The 17,634-nt window shown below is 51.6% G+C and overlaps 1 protein-coding gene across 2 annotated transcripts in view; it reads left to right on the top strand.

Annotated features, from left to right (window-relative positions):
* Anp32a (acidic nuclear phosphoprotein 32 family member A) overlaps positions 1-17,634 on the top strand; it is a 38,656-nt gene that overhangs the window by 199 nt on the left and 20,823 nt on the right. The window contains exon 1 of one of the 2 annotated variants that reach the window (XM_041679517.1): positions 565-695. The exons of the other annotated variant lie outside the window; for it this stretch is intronic. Coding sequence (XP_041535451.1) covers positions 585-695 — 111 coding nt within the window. The 5' untranslated portion in view covers positions 565-584. Of the gene's footprint in view, positions 1-564; positions 696-17,634 lie in introns of those variants that run through there. 2 annotated transcript variants of the gene reach the window in all.

Raw genomic sequence — 17,634 nt, 5'->3', positions numbered from 1 at the left:
GCATTTGCCAAAAATATCTCTGTCGGTCCATTCTCCTACTTTGTGTTATGTGTGCGTGTGTGTGTTTGCGGGGAAGGCACTTTTTTATGGAGGGGTGCTCCGGGGAGGTGTAGGGTTTGGGGTCGAACTGGAAATGAATTGCAAGGTTGGATGGGGGGGGGGGTTGCAATGCTATCGGAGCATGTTCCGGCCACCGCTGCCGCTGCCCTTGGTGTGTGACTGACTACCTGTGCGTGTGCTCCCGCGTGTGCGGGTATGGGTGCGAGGGTGTGCGTGCAAGTGTGCACCCAACGGGGGGCCGGCGGGGCGCACGCGTTCGGGTCGGAGGGAACGCGGCGATCTCACCCTCGTCCGAGCTCTCAGCTCCCACGACTCGCGTCTGGATGGAAAAGATGATCGAGGGGAGGAGAAGATGGGCTGCCTCCTGGTTTAAACAACAAAAAGGGGGTGTTATATTTTAGAAACGTACCCCTCTTTCCGCCCCCTCCCGCGCCTGCCCCCTCCCTTTGCCGTCTCTTTCGCTCGCTCCTTCTCTCGCACACAATAAGTTTTGGGATTCGCGAGTCCGGTTTAGTTTCTGATCAATGTGGCCCGAGGCCCCCGGGGAGAGCGCGTGGGGACCCGGCTGCTGCGGAGTTGGGAGATGGCTCGAGTTTAAAGCGCGTCTTCGTTTCTCTGCGGGGATGAGGCGAGAGGTGGGGAGCCATATTTGTAACTTTGTCGTGTTCGTGAACGCGCCCTTTCTCTCCCTCCCTCCCTTTCTCTGCCTGCCTTCCTTCTCCTTTCTCTCTCACTCTTTCCACCCCACCTTTGGGCCAGATGCTATCTTTTCTCCCTTCTTCCTCGCGGAAGATGGGAGGGGGTACCTTAGAAAGAGGGAGAGGGATTGTGGAGTGTGCAAATGCTCAGATAATCCTCACGCCTCCCCAACCATGAGCGATCGCTAGTGTAAGTTGCCCGTAGTCTGCGTCCCGGTGAGCCCCCGACCCCCCGGTTCTCTCCTCAGATGCCAACCTTGGCACCCTGATGCCCCATCGGCACTAGCTACCCCACCTCCGGGTCCCTGCTTCTCCCGGGGTGGGCTCCCTGGCAGCCATTCGGCGCCTGGCTAATAAATGAGCACGGGAAACTTTATCAGGACCCGAGGTGCCCAGAGCTGGTGCTGCTGTGGGGACCGGTCGGGTCTACATTCTTGCAGGCACGGCTGGCACGCAGCTCTGGGATGGGCAGTTCGTCTGGCCGTCGCCGTTATGGATTGGGCAGCGGCGGGAGTATGGCAGGAGGAAACTTACACCGGTGGGAACAAGCAGGCTGGGCGCGAGCCCACTGCTAGGGGAAGTGAGGGTGGGTGGGTGACTCGAACGCTTCTGTTTATTTTTGTCTCCCTCTCGCTTTCACACACTCGTGTTGTCTGCGAGTTGGCCCATCCTAGAGACCCTAGGGTCAGAGGTGGAAATCCTGGCCGGCTTCCCCTCAAGGCCCGGTTGTGGGGAGAAGGGGCTCGCGGGCGGGAAGATCCCAGGTTCAGCCTGGGCGTCCGGGGGGTCGGGCGAGTTGGGGTTTCGCGCAGCACGTTGCACTGACCTGTCGTCCCCCAGCCACTTGGCCCCTCTAATCCTGACAAAGGCAGGCCTCGCTTCCTCTATTCTCCTAGTTCCTCCCTCCAAACCTGAGTAAGACTTTTGAAAACAAGCTTCTTTCTGCCGTCCGCCCATCCTCACGCAGCTGTGCACTGGAGACGTGCTACAGCCTTATGGCGCGCAGGGCGGGGAGGAGGGGGCGCCGCTAGCAGCAGGACTTGCCGCGGGGCCGCCGGTCTTGGCCGGTGGCGTCCTGACCCAGTCCCGGTGCCCGATCCCGAGGGTGGAGGGGGCTGGGTGTGGTGCTGGGGGAAGGGGCCGGACGCGGGCTTCCCCCGTACTTTCCGGAAGACCCCTGTACGTAGTTGGGGGGCTTCGGGGTCGCGGCGAGTAGGTGCGCATAAGCGCTGGGCCGGACCGAGTGATCCACAGTACTAGCCAACCTGGAGTGAAACGGAAAGCGGGTCGAACCGGCTCTTTAAACTTCCCCGAGTGTGTGCGCTGGGGGAGGGGCGGGCGCTCTGGGCTGGGCGCGATTTCTCACGCTTCGCCCCCTCGTCGCGAGTCCGCGGCCCACTCGCCTCGGCCCCGGGGCTCCTAGCGGGGTGGGGCGCGCGGGTGGCGGGGGAGGGGGCACTTGCTGCGCATGGGGGAGGGGAGGGCAGAAAGCTCTCGAAAGAGGGACAAAAGGGGTGGGGGAGGAGGAACTGGCTTTTTTGTTGTTGTTTTTCTGGTTTTTTTTGCTTTTTCAAATAAACGTTTTTGGAAAACATCGTTCTTGGGAGCCTCCCTCCCCAGAGTCCCCCTCCCCCCCACGCACCCACCTTCTGCAACCTCTCTCTCTCCCAAGTCGCATCTCGGGGACTGGTGGCCGCGACGCCGCCGAACTAGGACGAGCAGCCATGTTTCCCGGGGCGCCGGCGGCCCGCCCCTCCCCCACGGAGGCCGCGGACCCAGCTCGGCGGGGACCCTGGTGCCCACTGGAGGGGACCCGGGCGCGCACAGGCGCTGCAGAAGCCCGGCGGCGCGGGCCTGGGGATCCGGTCTGGAGAGGGCGCGGCGGGCCGGGGGCCCTCGACCCTCTCGGACCTGCGGGCCACTGTCTGTCCTCGCCATTTGCACTGATAAGCCGGCTGGAGACCCAGCCCCAGGGTGCCTGCCATTTTCGGGGTACAGGGGCAGCCGTTCCCGGCGCTGTGCCGGTGGCTCGCCTGTCGGGCGCCGAGCTGCCATTTTGTCACCGTGGCTGTTGTCGCTCGGGGGGGGGGGGGGTGAGAGGCTTGCGCCGTCGTCCCGACGGCTGCCCTCCAGCGAGGTGGCCTCTGGGGGAGCTGGCCCCAGGGACACCCCCTCCCCACTTTTGCATTCGGTCTTATGGAGGCTCCGGCTCCACGCCCGGGATCTAAGGATCCGAAAGCTATCGCAGCCCTGAGAAGGTGACCGTCTCCTTAGCAAGCGCCCCCGCCCTCCCACCTCTACTCCCTGCCTCCCCCCCCCCCCCCCCCGCCCAGCTCGGTTTTCCGCCGTGGCTCCCGCTGCGATCGCGCCTGCACGTAGTGAAAGGTGGCCTTGAAGATGGAGCGGTCGCCCTGGTGTTTGCGCCTTCGGCGGAAATGATAGGGTGGTGATTGGGGGGTGAGGATGAAACTGGAGGACGGGAGGGGCTCTGGCTCGTCAGTCTAGTGTCCCTAACCGAAGTTGAGGGCGTCGGCCTCCTACCCGGGAGGAACGAGTTGTCGGGATGCTCTGGGGGAAACGCCCTCCGGGGCCGGGCTCTAGAAAGGTTGGTCGAGTTTCAGGTGGGTGTCGCAGCACCCTGCAGGCTGGGGGAGCTCTCGGTATTTATCCTTGGCCCTCTCCCACCCGCCTTTTTGTTTTGGCGGGGAAGGTAGCTAACTACATAGTAACCGTTACCCTAAACCGAAAGAGAAATAGGACTTTCCTTTAAAAAAAAAAGTAAACTGTCTTTTTGTGTTGACTTAAGACTCAGGCAATTTGTTCCCAATGCTGGTCCGGATATGGGACTCAAGCGTGTGGTAGGCACCTCCCTGACTGTTAGGCTGGTGTCTACATGCAGAGACTAACTTCCATGGAAGTGTCCGGCATAGGCTGCCATCCGAGCCAGCGTCTACTTTGACCTCTGGAATGTATTGCATGCTTTTTTTTTTCCAGGCTGACTTACTACCTAATTGGGTTCAAGTGGCTCGGTATTTGCTCCAATTTATGCAAGCCAAGCAGGGATTCAGGGGCAGAGGACTGAGTGAGACCTTGGTGTGGTGGTGGTGATCAGTTGAGCCTTGTGACTGGCAGCCCCTGCTGTTTGCTGCTTGTTTTGAATCTGAAGCCATGGTGAGGCTGGCTTCTGAAACCACACAGACCTGGCTTCGAGTTCACCAGCTACATGCTAACCTGTGGTCTGGGACAGGTTAGCTCAGTTTACCTCCAAAGCTTTGCACATATGTCCTGTAAGACGGAGACAGTGCTGCTTTCTCAGTAAGTAACAAAATTGGTTTGATTTGTATCATCTCTGATGCTGGGGAGTGGTGAGGGATAACTGATGGCGTCCTGGAGCTTTACAATAACTAACAACTCCAACAATAATAGCGGATGCTTACATAGCCTCTTACTGTGTCTGGCATGTTGCTAAGTGGATTACACACATCTGTTAATTAATCCTCACAAGGGCACTATGTTAGGTACTGTCGTTATTCCTATATTAAATGTAAGGAAATCGAGACAGAGCTCCAGGTCACCGCTAGTGCAGAACCCAGATTCTAACTCGTTGGTTGTATTCAGCTTCTGTACTGCGTTGAAGCCCCATTACTAGTTGTATGTAAAGCACCATAGGGAAGGGTTTTTTCTTCTCCAGCCTTGGAGTTAATGCCACCTTATTAGCAAGAGGGTGGCTTGGAGTTTGTTGGACACTGAAACAAAGCATGGCTTCCTGTTAGCTTTAGGTGGGACAGACACAGGCAGGGTGGGTGAGTAGGCATTTTAAGGGGAAGCCTTACCTTGGTTTCGCATATAAATAAACATACATCGTTTTAGGGTGAGATGAAGCTGGCCTCTTTGATGTCAGGGAGCACTTTTAGGGTAATGAGAAAACAAGCAGGAGCCCTTCTTAGCTAGTAGTTATTTGGGGTCTTAGGTATAATGCATTTCCTGTTTTTATTAGTCTTTTCTACAGAAAGAACAAAACTAGGCAGAATAGGTAGGTCTTTAGTGTTGGGGTGTAGTTGCTGATAATCCTGCCTAGAACTTGGCACCTAACCCTGCCTGCAGTTCCTTGGGGATGGGCAAAGCAGAAGAGACAAGCTCCCTGCCGTGAGGATGGATCACCTAGGGCTCGAAGTCAACCTCTGAGGCCATCTGTGTGGACAAGTAGAGAACAGAGGTTTGTGTGGTTCTGCCCAAGCATGACCTATATTACCAGATCACCAGGGAAGCTGAGGAAATGTAGATTCCTGGGCTCCTCCCCCTGGGTATAAGTTTACTACCAGATCACTGAACTGCAGCTAAGTGGCTTGTCTTTAATGCCACGTGAGTTGCAAACAATTTGTATGTATAAACACTGAGGGGTTTGATTTGGGGCAGTAGCCTTTGAATCCTCGTCCCTACAGATTACTCTTGTCACTTTAACAGACCTGTATTACCAGGAGAAAAAAAATATACCCGTTATGTTTTGAACTTGATCAATAAAAGAATTACGGGGATATTTGTATCGTTTTGTCATAAAAGCACCTGTGTTGTATTCTCAATTTTCTTTCTTTTCTTTCTTTCCTTTTTTTTTTTTTTTTTTTTTTTTTTTTTGGCTTTTTTGAGACAGGGTTTCTCAGTAGCTTTGGAGCCTGTCCTGGAACTAGCTCTTGTAGACTAGGTTGGCCTCGAACTCACAGAGATCCGCCTGCCTCTGCCTCCTGAGTGCTGGGATTAAAGGCGTGTGCCACCACTGCCCGGTTCTCAATTTTCTTTCTTGGTGAAGTTTACTACCTGGAAAGTGGACTGTGAAGCTCCCGACAGTCCTTTCAGACCCTGTCCCTTCCCTTGACTAAGGACAGCCTCTCAAGGTGACTTACTTGGGACTTCTTCAGATAGCCACCCTTCTTCCTACTTAGAGAGTATGGGAAAGGCCCCTGACTCAGTGCTGACTCCACACTGCGGAGTTGGGAGGTGTGGTGTTTACATCAACTGTGCACCCCTCTTCCCTCTTCAGAGCCCAGAGCTGTGTCTGTGGTTGGGGTCTGATGGAAGGAACTTGGTCCAGCATTCCGGCCTGAATTCTGACTTGGAGACATTGACTTCGGGACTGTATCTCCTAGGACCTGCTCTCCACCACTGCCCAGCACTTGCTTCCTATAGACAGGGAGAGCCACAAACTTGACATGAGTCTTATATTACAATGGAGTGTAGTTATACAATGAGTACTGAACAGCCCATGTGTTTGGGTGAGAGAAAGGGCTTCTGACTGGAACAGAGGTAATTATTCAGAACATCTCATGTAATAAAATTGGTTGAAGCTACATGAGCAAAGCAGCGTGGCCTTCATCTACCTTCTCAGACACGGAAACAGCCTCCTTGTATGGAGCCAATTGCCCGGATGATAGTAGTGTCTTCATTCTGTCCTGTCCTCTGTCCTACCCCACAGCACGGTGGGGGAGGGGCAAGTGCTGGGGGGGTTCAAACTGATTATGTTTTAGCTCCATGCTCCCCCCCCCCCCACTACCATTTTCTTTACCAAACTGGCTCCAGGCAGTGGGCTTAAAAGATAACTCCACTCTAGTGATTACTTACTCTGGTGTGGATTATAGTCCCTGCCCCTCTCCCAGAGGGATTTGCATTTTGAGAGTCTGGTTTAGTGAGGAGATTATTGAAAACCCTTAGACTCGAATCCCGCTCGCTCAGCTTTGTCATTAACTTGAGTTGGCCAAGTTGTTTGAATTCTGTCTTCTCACCTTCTAAAATGAAGGGGTGTTGTTTAGGTCTGGGGGTGTGTAACTCACTAGAGTGCTTGGCTAGAATAGATCTCTAGGTTCTGTTTTCCGGATAAACCAGATGCCATTCCAGCACTTCAGGGCTGGAGGCAGGAAAATCAGAAGTTAAAGGCCATCCTTAACTACATACCGAGTTCAAGGTTAGCCTGTGCTACATAATATATAAAACCCTGTCCAGATAAATAACACGGGGAGGCTGAATTAGCTCAGTGATATTCAGACTTTTTGAACCCACTAGTGATCCATACTGTTGCTCTGCATATATGTATGTATACACATATTTTAAAAACACGAACACTTTTGATTTGTTGGAAAGAAAATATGCTAGCTTAAAATTAAAAGTTGCATATTAAAACTCCTTCAACTGTTTTGTGGTTTGGTTTGGGACTAGAGCTGCCCGTCAGAGCCGTGTATTTTCTCTGCAGTGAGGCAACTATGCTTTTCTCAATTTCATAGCAGCCCACTGCCGGGTCCCCTAGTCCCCAACTGCTCAGGTTCCTCTTGTCTACCCCCACAGACAGCCTCATGGTAAAAGTAGTCATTAGCTTAAGTGCCTACCCTAGATGGGTGCCTGCCAGAGTTCTTGGCTATGCCGGTGCTCTTTGCTACCGCGTCCCTAGACCTTCTTATGCTGTACGCTATGAAGGACACCCACACTTGCCTTCACTGAGTCAGAAAGTTTCAGAGAAGGGTACCTGGTGTGTGCCTGTCTCTGTCACTTCCAGTGCTTGGGCAAGTCCCTTCCCTCCCCTCAGTGTCTAGCAGTCTCGAAAATGAGGCTGTCATAGTACCTACCAACAGTCTCAAGCACCATAAACACTGCTGCTGCTTTGCTAGATTGTGGTAGCTGGCAGTCACTTTAAAAAAGAAAAGAAAAGAAGAAAGAAATGAGGGTAGGAAGATGGCTCTGTGCTAACGCACTTGCCACATTGCCTTGACTTGAGTTCAAATCCTTGTGACCCACATAAAAGCTGGGGGTTTGGAGGTGTGGCATGAGTATCCGTAATCCAGAGCTCCAGAGAGCTGGAAACAGATAAGACCATGTCTGGAAGCTTGCTCTATGCAACAGAAAAACAACAGACCCTGGCTCAAACCTGGTGGAATTCAAGGACCAGCACCTGTCGTTGTCCCCTGAGTACACACACTTGGGCACATTGCACACACACATAGAAAGAGAGAGAGAAGAGTGACTTTCATTAAAGTAAGTAGTATTTGTTTGTGTAAGAAAAGCAGTTAGAATCCGAAGGTGCCAACTTGCCAGAGGGAGCAGTTCTGCGCCACTGAAGACCTTAGGACCCACTGGTTCAGAAGCAGCTGCAGCATTGCAGAGCCGCAGCCCAGCCCTCAGCCCTGCACTGCCTTCCCACCATCTATAGAGGGTGATGTGTATCTTTAGCCCTCTGTGCGTGTGCGTCTGTGTGTGTGTGTGTGTGTGTGTGTGTGTGTGTGTGTGTGTGATGCTCAGGAAATCAAAGGACAATTGGAGGAGTTGCTTCTATCCTCCGACCACGTGGGTCCTGGGAAGTAAACTTGTCCATCAGGGTTGGTAGCAGTCACCTTTATTTTGCCGCTGAGCCATCTCTCCATCTTTCCTGCTTGCTCTCTCTCTAGATTCTTTTCTAGCTGAGGATACTTCTGTGGTTGGTCTTAGAGCTGAGCCTGAACAGCGCTAGCAATCCGGAGGTTGAGACAGGAGGATCACACTCAGCCTGGGCTACACAGTCGAACTTGACTCAAACAAAACAAAAAGGCAGACCCCCTTACTGAGCTACGCCCCTCCGCAGCTGCTGTCCCCTGTCTCCTAGATGACTGTAACTGCATTTACCATCCCTGTCTCCTCTCTAAGTAGCTGCTTCCGGTATATAGCTCCGGGGATCTGTCAACACTCATTCCGTTTCTCCCTTAACTCTTGCAGTGTTTGGAGTCCTAGGCTTTTGTGAGATTTATCATTATGTCTTTCTGGACATGCCCTCTATGGTTTTGGCCACTTCTCAAGTGCCTAGCATGTTTAACTCAGTTGAATGTGCAGTACCCTGCACGCAAGTCCAGAGGGAACCTCTGTATCCTGTTTGCCCACCCCTTCTTTCCACCCATCACATGTCCTATTTACAACTGTCTTATTCTATTCCAGTTGGCCTCCCCACGACACAGTTCTGGTCTCTTTGAAGCTAAGCTTCCAACTTTAGCCAAAATGATCTTATCAAAGCACAGATGATGTGTTTTTTACTTGGTTTTTTTTGCTTGTTTGTTTGTTTGTTTTAGGGGGGTTTTGCTTTAGTTTTTGCCATCCAGCGTGTAAAATTCACCATTCGGATAAACTCTTAAGTCTTCAGTAAGATCAGCAAGGTCCACGTGGCTCAGCCCCTGCTGGCTTTCTAGCTGCTCCTTGCTCTCACTTGGGCCTCAGTAGCACCTTTCCCCCTCCACCCAAATCCAAGCCACTCCCTTCAGAGTTGCTGATTCTCTCCTCCCTTTCCTTCCGGGGAGGGTCTATGTTTGATGCTTTTGTTGTAAAACTTTCAAAGAATGTTCCCTTGTAATTGCACATTCCTAGCCCCGTTAATTAGCATCTATTTCCCTTGGGGGAAAAGCCGGTGTGCTGGGTGCTTTAACGGACCTGGGTTTCCTTCACCCTGGGGTATCCCCAGAGCTTTGCAGCGTACCCACACTTGGCAAGCAAGCATTCTCCTAGTGTTGGAGTGAAGGCCCTACGCTACTTGCATGGACTGGTTTCTTCTTAACACCAGCTGTCTGGCAGACTGGAGCCGGATGATTGTGGGAGTTTCTGATGGAGGTGTCTTGGGGCGGGTGCTGTGCAATCTCTCGGCCCAGCACGGGATTTCCAGTTTTTTTGTTTGTTTGTTTGTTTTGTTTTTCCAATTTCTTTTAGGAGTTAAAAAGTTAGACTCCAAATGCTAGAATCCCTACCTTCCTCTTGTTTTGTTCTTTTTGTTTCTCCCCATCTGATGCTGTTTGGTTATCTGACTTTGTACTGAAACTTCCAGGTTCCTATATAACCCAAGCCAACCTTGAACTTGAGGCAGTTGTCCTGCCTCAGCTTCCCAAGTAATGAGATTATAGATACATGTTACCACACCTAGTCATTGTTTTTATTTTTAATTTTTTGAGATAGGCTGTCACTGTGGTAGCCCAAGATAGCCCTCAGTTTGTGGTTCTTCTGCCTCAGCTTTGGAAATGCTAGGGTTACAGATGTATGCCACCATGCACCCCACTCCTCCCCCTTTTCTGAGACATGGTGACCTTGCTACATTGCCATGGCAGGCCTTGAATTCAGAGACTCATCATGCTCCTGCCTCAGCCTAGGTGTGTGCCACTGCACCCAACTACTTTTCTGTATTTTAATTATGGACTGTTTACTTAGAAGCAGGCACTAAATACTTCAAAGAACAGAAATGAAGTAGACACTTACAAAATCTTCAGAGTAGTGATATTTCTTCCCTGAACCAAGTGGATTATCCTGGACAGTTAAGAATCAGCATCAAAATATCTTTCTTCCTTCCCTTTTTTTTTTCTTTTTTAAAGTTATTTTATGTGCATTGATGTAATGGTGTCAGATTCCCTGGAACTGGAGTTACAGACAGTTGTGAGTTGCCACGTTGGTGCTGGGAATTGAACCCTGGTCTTCTGGAACCTCTTAACCAACCATTGAGCCATCCCTCCAGCTCCTTTCTCTCTCTCTCTCTCTCTCTCTCTCTCTCTCTGGTGTTTTTTTTTTTTTTTTTTTGAGACAGGGTTTCTCTGTGGCTTTGGAGCCTGTCCTGGAACTAGCTCTGTAGACCAGGCTGGTCTCGAACTCACAGAGATCCACCTGCCTCTGCCTCCCGAGTGCTGGGATTAAAGGTGTGCGCCGCCACTGCCCGGCTCTTTCTCTCTTTTTAAGACAGGATCTCACTATGTAGTCCTGGCTGGCCTGGAACTCTCAGAGATTTGCCTTCCTTTCACCATCTCAGTGCTGTGATTAAAGGTTTGTGCCACCACACCTGGCTTGCTTCATTTATTTTTAACTTGGTTATAAAAGTCCAGGTTATAAAAGAAGTGCCCATACCATGCCAAACACTGTTTATGTGATGATTTTCCTAGCCCTGGCATGGGGGGCCGGTGGGGGACAGTCACAGTCCCACAAGTAAGCCAGCCTGCCTAAGGTACCAACCAAGCTCACCAATGGCCACTGCTGTGTGGCAGCTTCATCGATCAGGTCTGTGTGTGCAGATTCACTCTGCTACCCCTCTTGCTTTTCTTTGTCTGAGAACATCACCAGAGATGGGTCTGCATCAGGCTGGTAGATCGGCAATGGAAGGAAAGAATGAGGCTCAGATGGCTGGTGTGTGTGTGTGTGTGTGTGTGTGTGTGTGCGCGTGCGCGCGCGCGTGCACACATTCTGACTCTGCAGCCAGCCACAGGGGCCAGGCCTGGATTTCTCCATTCAGCTGCCTGTCTGCAAAAGTCATGAGGATTGTGGAGGGGAAGAGGACTGGCAGGGTGGAGGCAAGAGTCTGTTCTAGTCAATTTAGAGGGATCAGACATCTGGGGCAGGGACTCTCTGTAACCAGCTCACCTTGACCTTGCAGGAGGCCAACACGTCATGACCCCACAGTCGTGTTCCCTGTCCGTCAGCCATGTCCAAAGCACCGGCATCCAGAATAAGGCTGGCTTCCCCTAAGCAATTTGCACAGCGAGCTTATTGAACTGCATTCTGTCCCTAAGTCCTGGGTGGCTTGGGTAGGGCAGAGGTGTAGGAGGACTCGATTGCAGAGGGTGCTTGCTGATGCCTGTGTCTTGCGGTGGAGCTTGAGTGATAGACAGGAGGAAAGAATACGGTTAGTGACTCAGATTGCATCCTCATCTGGGTATCAGAACTACCAGGGGAGTATCTGAGGAACTTCCCGGGCTCTACCCCAACTGCCGAGTCTGTCTCTGGCTGGTACTCAAGTCCATGTATTTTTAGAAAGCTCAAGGGGATAAGGGGTACTTGAAGGCACAGTTGGGTGTAGCCACATTGAAGCAGGGTGCAGAACTTTTCAGCAGATGGGAAGATGCATGTTTAATGGAAGTCAAAGAGGAAAACGGAACTAAAGAATGGTCCAGGCTTTAATGTGCTGAGATGCAAGGACCCATTCCTTGGCCTGTGTCTCCCTCCCCCACCATGCATTCATGCCCAGTTTAAACATGCCCACGTTCTGCCTACCATTCTTGTGGGGTTTATGTACCTGTGTCCCACGAGGCTGATGCTACTAGAGTATGACCCAGGTGGACTGGGGCCTGGGCTCAGTCGGGGAGATGCCTGCTATGCAAGCATCAGGGGTCAGATCCTCAGCACCCATAAAAAAAGCTGGGCATAGTAGTACCTATCTGTGATACTAGTGCTGGGGGTGGGTGGAAACAGGAGAATCCCTAAGCTCATTGGCTGGCCAGCCTAGCCCAGTCATCGAGAGAGAGCTCCAGATTCAGTGAGAGGCCCTGTTCAGAAAACTAGATGGAGTGCAATCAAGGAAGAAAGACCTCAGACATCAGATGTTGAGCCACATGAATGTGCACGCAGCACTGGGGGTCGTTCCTTAGTCCCAGAGGAATGAATGGGTCAGCGGGCCTTCGGGAGGAAAGCAGGGCTACTGGGTGCAAGCAATCAGATGCAGGAGGCAGTGTCTTCAGGATGTCGGCAGGTCCCTTCTGCACCTCAGTTACCAGTGCCATAAAGTGACAGTGACACCCATGCCCTTTTTCTAGGGTCTGCGTCCAGGATGAATGATGATGGTTTGTACCAGGTGGATGAGGTAGAGCCTGAGGGCTAGATTCTCCCCGAGGGGCGAAGGCACAGTTCAGGGAGCCAGCCACGCTGAAGAGAGCTGTGCTGATTGTCTGCTGTGTAGTAGGAGGAAGTCCTCCTACTCAGAAGGGACCTCATACTTAGCCCAAAAGCAGATGGGAGACCTGAGAAAAGGGAAGAGCCTCTGGCTTGTGTTGAGGTGGGACTGTACGGACACAGGCAGCTTCAGGTGTGCTCTGCTCGGTCTGGGATTCTAGGGGATGAGACTCTGCCTGGCTGGCCTTTTCTACAGCAGCTGTCCCAGGGTGCCAACCCTTCTGTTTCTCCACAGAGTTGTGGGCTTCTCATCCTTTATCTTTCATGCAGCTCCCCAGAGGCCCCTTCCCCAGGAGGTCCTCCTGGACCCACTGGAGAGAGGGAGCCCTCTGCCTCTGCCGAGGTGGCATCCGGGATGAGAGGCCACACGCAGTCTGTCTCCCCAGTGGACTTCCGTGGTACCTCATGGGAGTTTGTGGTCAGTTCTTCGTGGTACATTTGCCAAGGGAGCATACTGAGGGTGTGCAGGCTCCAGGGTGATTCCCCCGCAGCTGGTGGCAAAGGTGCTTCTCAGCCTCCTGCCCAGCTGCCTGTGGGAAGGGCCCCCATCCGCATGCGGGACTAGGAACTGGCCTTCCTGTACTGCAGGTCTTCCCTTGCCATGAGGATTGGGCATTGCCTAGGATAAGGGGCTGTCAGTGTGCCGGCTTTCCCAGCTGGCTCTGGGAGGCTGGGGAAGCTTCTGCAGAGGCTGGCCTGCAGCCATGGCAAACAGCTCCACTCTGAACACCATCTAGTTTGTGGCTCTGTTGCAGACATGTCTTGAGTGAGTGTCGGTGTATCTGTTCTTCAGGGTGCATCCATGAGTCTGGGGCGGTTTCTAGAGCAACACTCTAGTTTGCTGATTGGGATGGGGTGGTGGCAGGAGCCTGATTGGAATGCAGGCTGTTTTTTTTTTTTTTTTAATTTTTTTTAAAAAAAGACTTATTGATCATGTATTCGGTGTTCTGCCTGCACGCCAGAAGAGGGCACCAGATCTCATTATAGATGGTTGTGAGCTACTATGTGGTTGCTGGGAATTGAACTCAGGACCTCTGGAAGAAAAGCCAGTGTTCTTAACCTCTAAGCCATCTCTCCAGCTCTGCAGGCTGTCCTCTTAAGCCACAAGGATACTGGGTTCAGGGCATATATTTGTTTCCTGAAAGTATCCCGGAACTTTCTCTCTACTCCAGTGGCCAGTTTTAGGAGTGGCACAGGACAAGTTCCCATGTGTCCCAGAGCTTGACCAGTGACCCTTAGACCCTGGCCAGGTTAGATCTTGGGTGGGGCGGGAGGCAGGGCTCTGCACCAGCTCACAGACCTGTATTTCCTAACTGCATTAGCACCATGAGGTTGTGGGCATGGATGTCCCAGTGGCACAGCTCCTGGCTGGTATGTGATGTCATTAACCAGTTTTATGCGGCTTGCCTGGCATTTCCCATATGGCAAACAGTGCAGGTCTGGGGACAGTATAATAATCTCTGCTGGATTGGTAGCTTAAGACCCAGCTGCTCAGAAATGTCTTTACTCTCATCTCCCAAAGGACACCTGTGACCCCAGGAGAATAAGATGTCAGGACCTGTAATACAGAGCATGGGGGTCTGGGGCAAGAGGATGGCAAGAGTAAGACCCGAATGGATCACAGAGTGAGTTCCATTAGTGATACTTAGGTTAATTAAAAGGTAAAAGGAGCCCAGATGTAGCTCAATGGCAGTTCTTGCCTCGCATGCACAGAACCCTGGGATCAATTCATAGTACTATGCAAGACCAGGTGTGTCTGTAGTTCCAGCATTGGGAGGCTGAGGCAGGAGTATCAGGAGTTCAAGGAGGCAGAGGGAGGAGAGCGGGGGTAGGACAGATGCATACAATCGGGGTGATCTAAGTGAACTGATAGAGAAGTGGGAAATGACGTTGACATCCCAGCTGGACAGTATTTTTATTGTTGTTTTGTTTTTTGGCTTTTTGAGAAAGGGTTTCTCTGTAGCATTGGAGCCTGTCCTGGAACTAGCTATTGTAGACCGGGCTGGCCTTGAACTCACAGAGCTCCTCCAGCCTCTGCCTCCCGAGTGCTGGGATTAAAGGTGTGCACCGCCACCGCCCGGCCAGTATTCTGTTCACACCAGCCCTAGGCAGGATCTTGCCATCCCAGAATGTCTTGTTATCCTTTTAGGGCTTATACCTTGAATGATCTGAACTTTGAAATGCCTTTGTTAATGTACCTTGTCAGCTGTGGCTGGGTGTGTTGGAGGGAGTGGACTGTGACCACATCTGTATCTAGCAGCCATCCTTCCAGGCAAGACTAACTACTTTTAAGTTAGTCTTTCTCTGTCTGGATGGAAATTTCACCCATTTTGGTAACCACTAGCCTACCCTGAACCAACTAACTAACTTCCTTCCTTCCTTCCTTCCTTCCTTCCTTCCTTCCTTCTTTTGAGACCAGGTTTTTCTGTGTAGCCTTGGCTGTCCCATAGACTAGCCTGATCTTGAACTCAGAGATACCTGCCTGCCTCTGCCTACTGAGTGCTGGGATTAAAGGTGTGCGCCACCAGACTCTACCCCGGGGTTACAGTGGATCTCTGGATTCTGTGTACACCTGTCCCGCCTTTACACCCATGGGTGGAGGCCCAGGTGCTCTGGAGTCAACTGGGTAGTACTCTCCACTGCCGTTAGTACACGTGTTGATGCAGGTTCCTAATGCCCCTTGCACGGGTGTCTGTGGGGAGAAAACTTGACCAGTTTAGCCCAAGGGACAGGATGAATCCCCTGCACCACTGGAGAGGGGCTTCTGGCTCCAGAGGGGCCTCTTGGTGTTAGTGGTGTTTCGTACTACTGTGCTGCTGTCTTGTTTTGAGCTTTTAAGGGGAAGCCACCTGGTACCACAGTGAGGGAAAGCAATGTCTTTTAAATCTTGTTTTCTTTGCTTGTTGCTGTTCTATGCCTGTGTGCCAGGTGCCTTATTTAAACTTCAGAAGTGCTACAGAGTAGTTAAGGTTGTTCCCATGTAACAAGTGAGGGGATGTGGTTAAAAAGCCTTGCAGAAAGTACTTGATCAAGGTCAAGGCTACTGAGGAGCTGTCCTGGGTGCACAGCCTGGCCAGCGTGGGGGGGGGGGGTGCTGTGCATGCAACCTAGAACCTTAACTTTAACCTGCGCCTTCCAGTCACTCAGGCGCTAACCTGCAAGTCCTCTGACCTATTTAACCTCCCCCTCACCCCCATTTTCCTCCCCTCTTGTCTCACTGAGAGCTTGTGTTCCTGTTCTGGAGCTCTCGGTCCTCCTCCCAGCCTCCTGAGTGCCAAGCCTGCAGGCATGCCTCAGGCTGTGCCCAGGGTCTTAGGGAAGGTCCTTTCCCTTTGTGGCCCTGACATACTTTATACAGTTAGTTTATGCCCACAACTGAGATACAATACCCAGAGATTTTTCCTACGGCCTGGAAAGTAGGAAGAGATACACCGCTTTCCAATAAAAGTAGGTTAAAATGTAATTAGGGGCCCAGGGCCTGCCTCTGCCAAGAGGAGCAGGGACTGGCATCCTCTTCAGCAAGAGCAGCGTAGCACCCTTGTGAATGGGCACGGCAGCTGTGTGCACAGAGCACCTCCCTACCCTGATGTGCTAAGCCCTCTCCTGGGATAAGCGGAGGCTTACTTGACCCTTACTGAGCATCTAGGGTGAGTTTTGGGTGGTGCTCGTTGCTAGGTACTTGGTAAACATTACCTTCTGGATCTATTAGCACACCCCAAGGTGTAGGCTGGGCCACTTGCTTTTTGAGATAGGGAGACTGGCCCAGAGCGGTCTGGTTGGCAGACTGGGCCTCGCTTTTATGTTTCAATGGCCTCCTTGCATACCTCTCCCAGACTAGACACCCTTGGGTCAGGGGTCAAGGACACCGTTGTTGCTGTAGCCCCATCTCAGTAGTCTCTACTGAGTGAGTTTTAGGCATTTGTGGGATGGACTGAGGTTAAGTAACCTTTCCAGACAGGTGTGCAGTGATGAGACCCTTAGATTTGTAGGACTTTGGACTGTGACCCTGTAATCAGGGTGGGCTCTGATTTAGGCACTTAGCACTAAGCCAGGTGGATACAAAATGACAGGTACCAGCTTATTTGTATTCCATGATTATTACAGCTCTGATCTGAAGCCACTCAAATATCCACGAAGAAGGGCCTGGGGAAGAACAGTGGCCATCCACAGGACAGGGAACCATCTGGCTACAAAGAAAAAGGGTTGGTGGTGGTCTAGGATGGTAGCTCAGTGGTAGAGCATTTGCTTGGCATGCATGAGGCCTCCGGTTCAATCTACGGTGCTGCCAGGGAGGCTGCTGGGTGGGGTTTTGTTACTGAAACACAGTAGAGCTCACGCTGGCCTCATGATTCTCTGCCTCAGGCTCCCGAATGCTCAGGTGACAGGAATGTGTTACCATGCCCAGCCAAGGCAGATGGTGAGCTCGATGAGAAAAAGCAAGACAAAAGTCAGTGTTATAGGCTAGTTTGGGGGTAAAGGAGAGAAAAATGATTCCAGAATTTACCCATGAAATCTAGACACACCCTGGATATAGATAGGTGCAGTAGTTACTGGGCTAACAGAGGGTGGTGATGGGAGGGGTCACTGAATTATCTTATTGTCTGATTCTGAAACCAGGAAGATTAATGTATTACTAGATGATGATGATGATGATGATGATGATAAACACCTGGAAAACGGGCAACAACAAAGAGTGGTTTTGGGGCCAGATATTCTATTGTAGATCATACAGCTTCTTTTTGGTTTTTGTTTTTTGAGACAGGGCTTCTCCGTGTAGCTTTGGTGCCTGTCCTTGAACTAGCTCTTGTAGACCAGAGGAACTCAAAGAAATCTGCCTGCCTCTTCCTCCCAAGTGCTGGGATTAAAGGCATGCACCACCACCACCTGGCTGATAATGTAGCTTCTTAAGTCCTTATGGGAACACCTTGGCTGATCCTTCCATGATTCTCAGGAAGTTTGAGTAAGGCTGCCGTTGCACATAGCAAAGAGCCTCCTTCAGAGTGTCCTTTGTCTCTATCCCCCAACACACCACCATGGTGTAACTCAGTTGGTTCTTTTCCCAACTGAGTGACGTGAAGGATACAGTGAAGGCTGTTCCAGAGCATTCTAGCTGCCATATAGTGGGAAAGTAAAAACCACAGGATGTTTTCCCAGGTTATTTTTAATGCCTTTTTGATCAGCA

This window comes from Microtus oregoni, unplaced genomic scaffold (assembly GCF_018167655.1).
Source record: "Microtus oregoni isolate MIOR12 unplaced genomic scaffold, Mior012 000032F_ref0000030, whole genome shotgun sequence".
NCBI lineage: Eukaryota > Metazoa > Chordata > Mammalia > Rodentia > Cricetidae > Microtus > Microtus oregoni.
The sequence above is the reverse complement of the archived record's forward strand: the minus strand, read 5'-3'. Positions and strand labels throughout refer to the sequence as shown.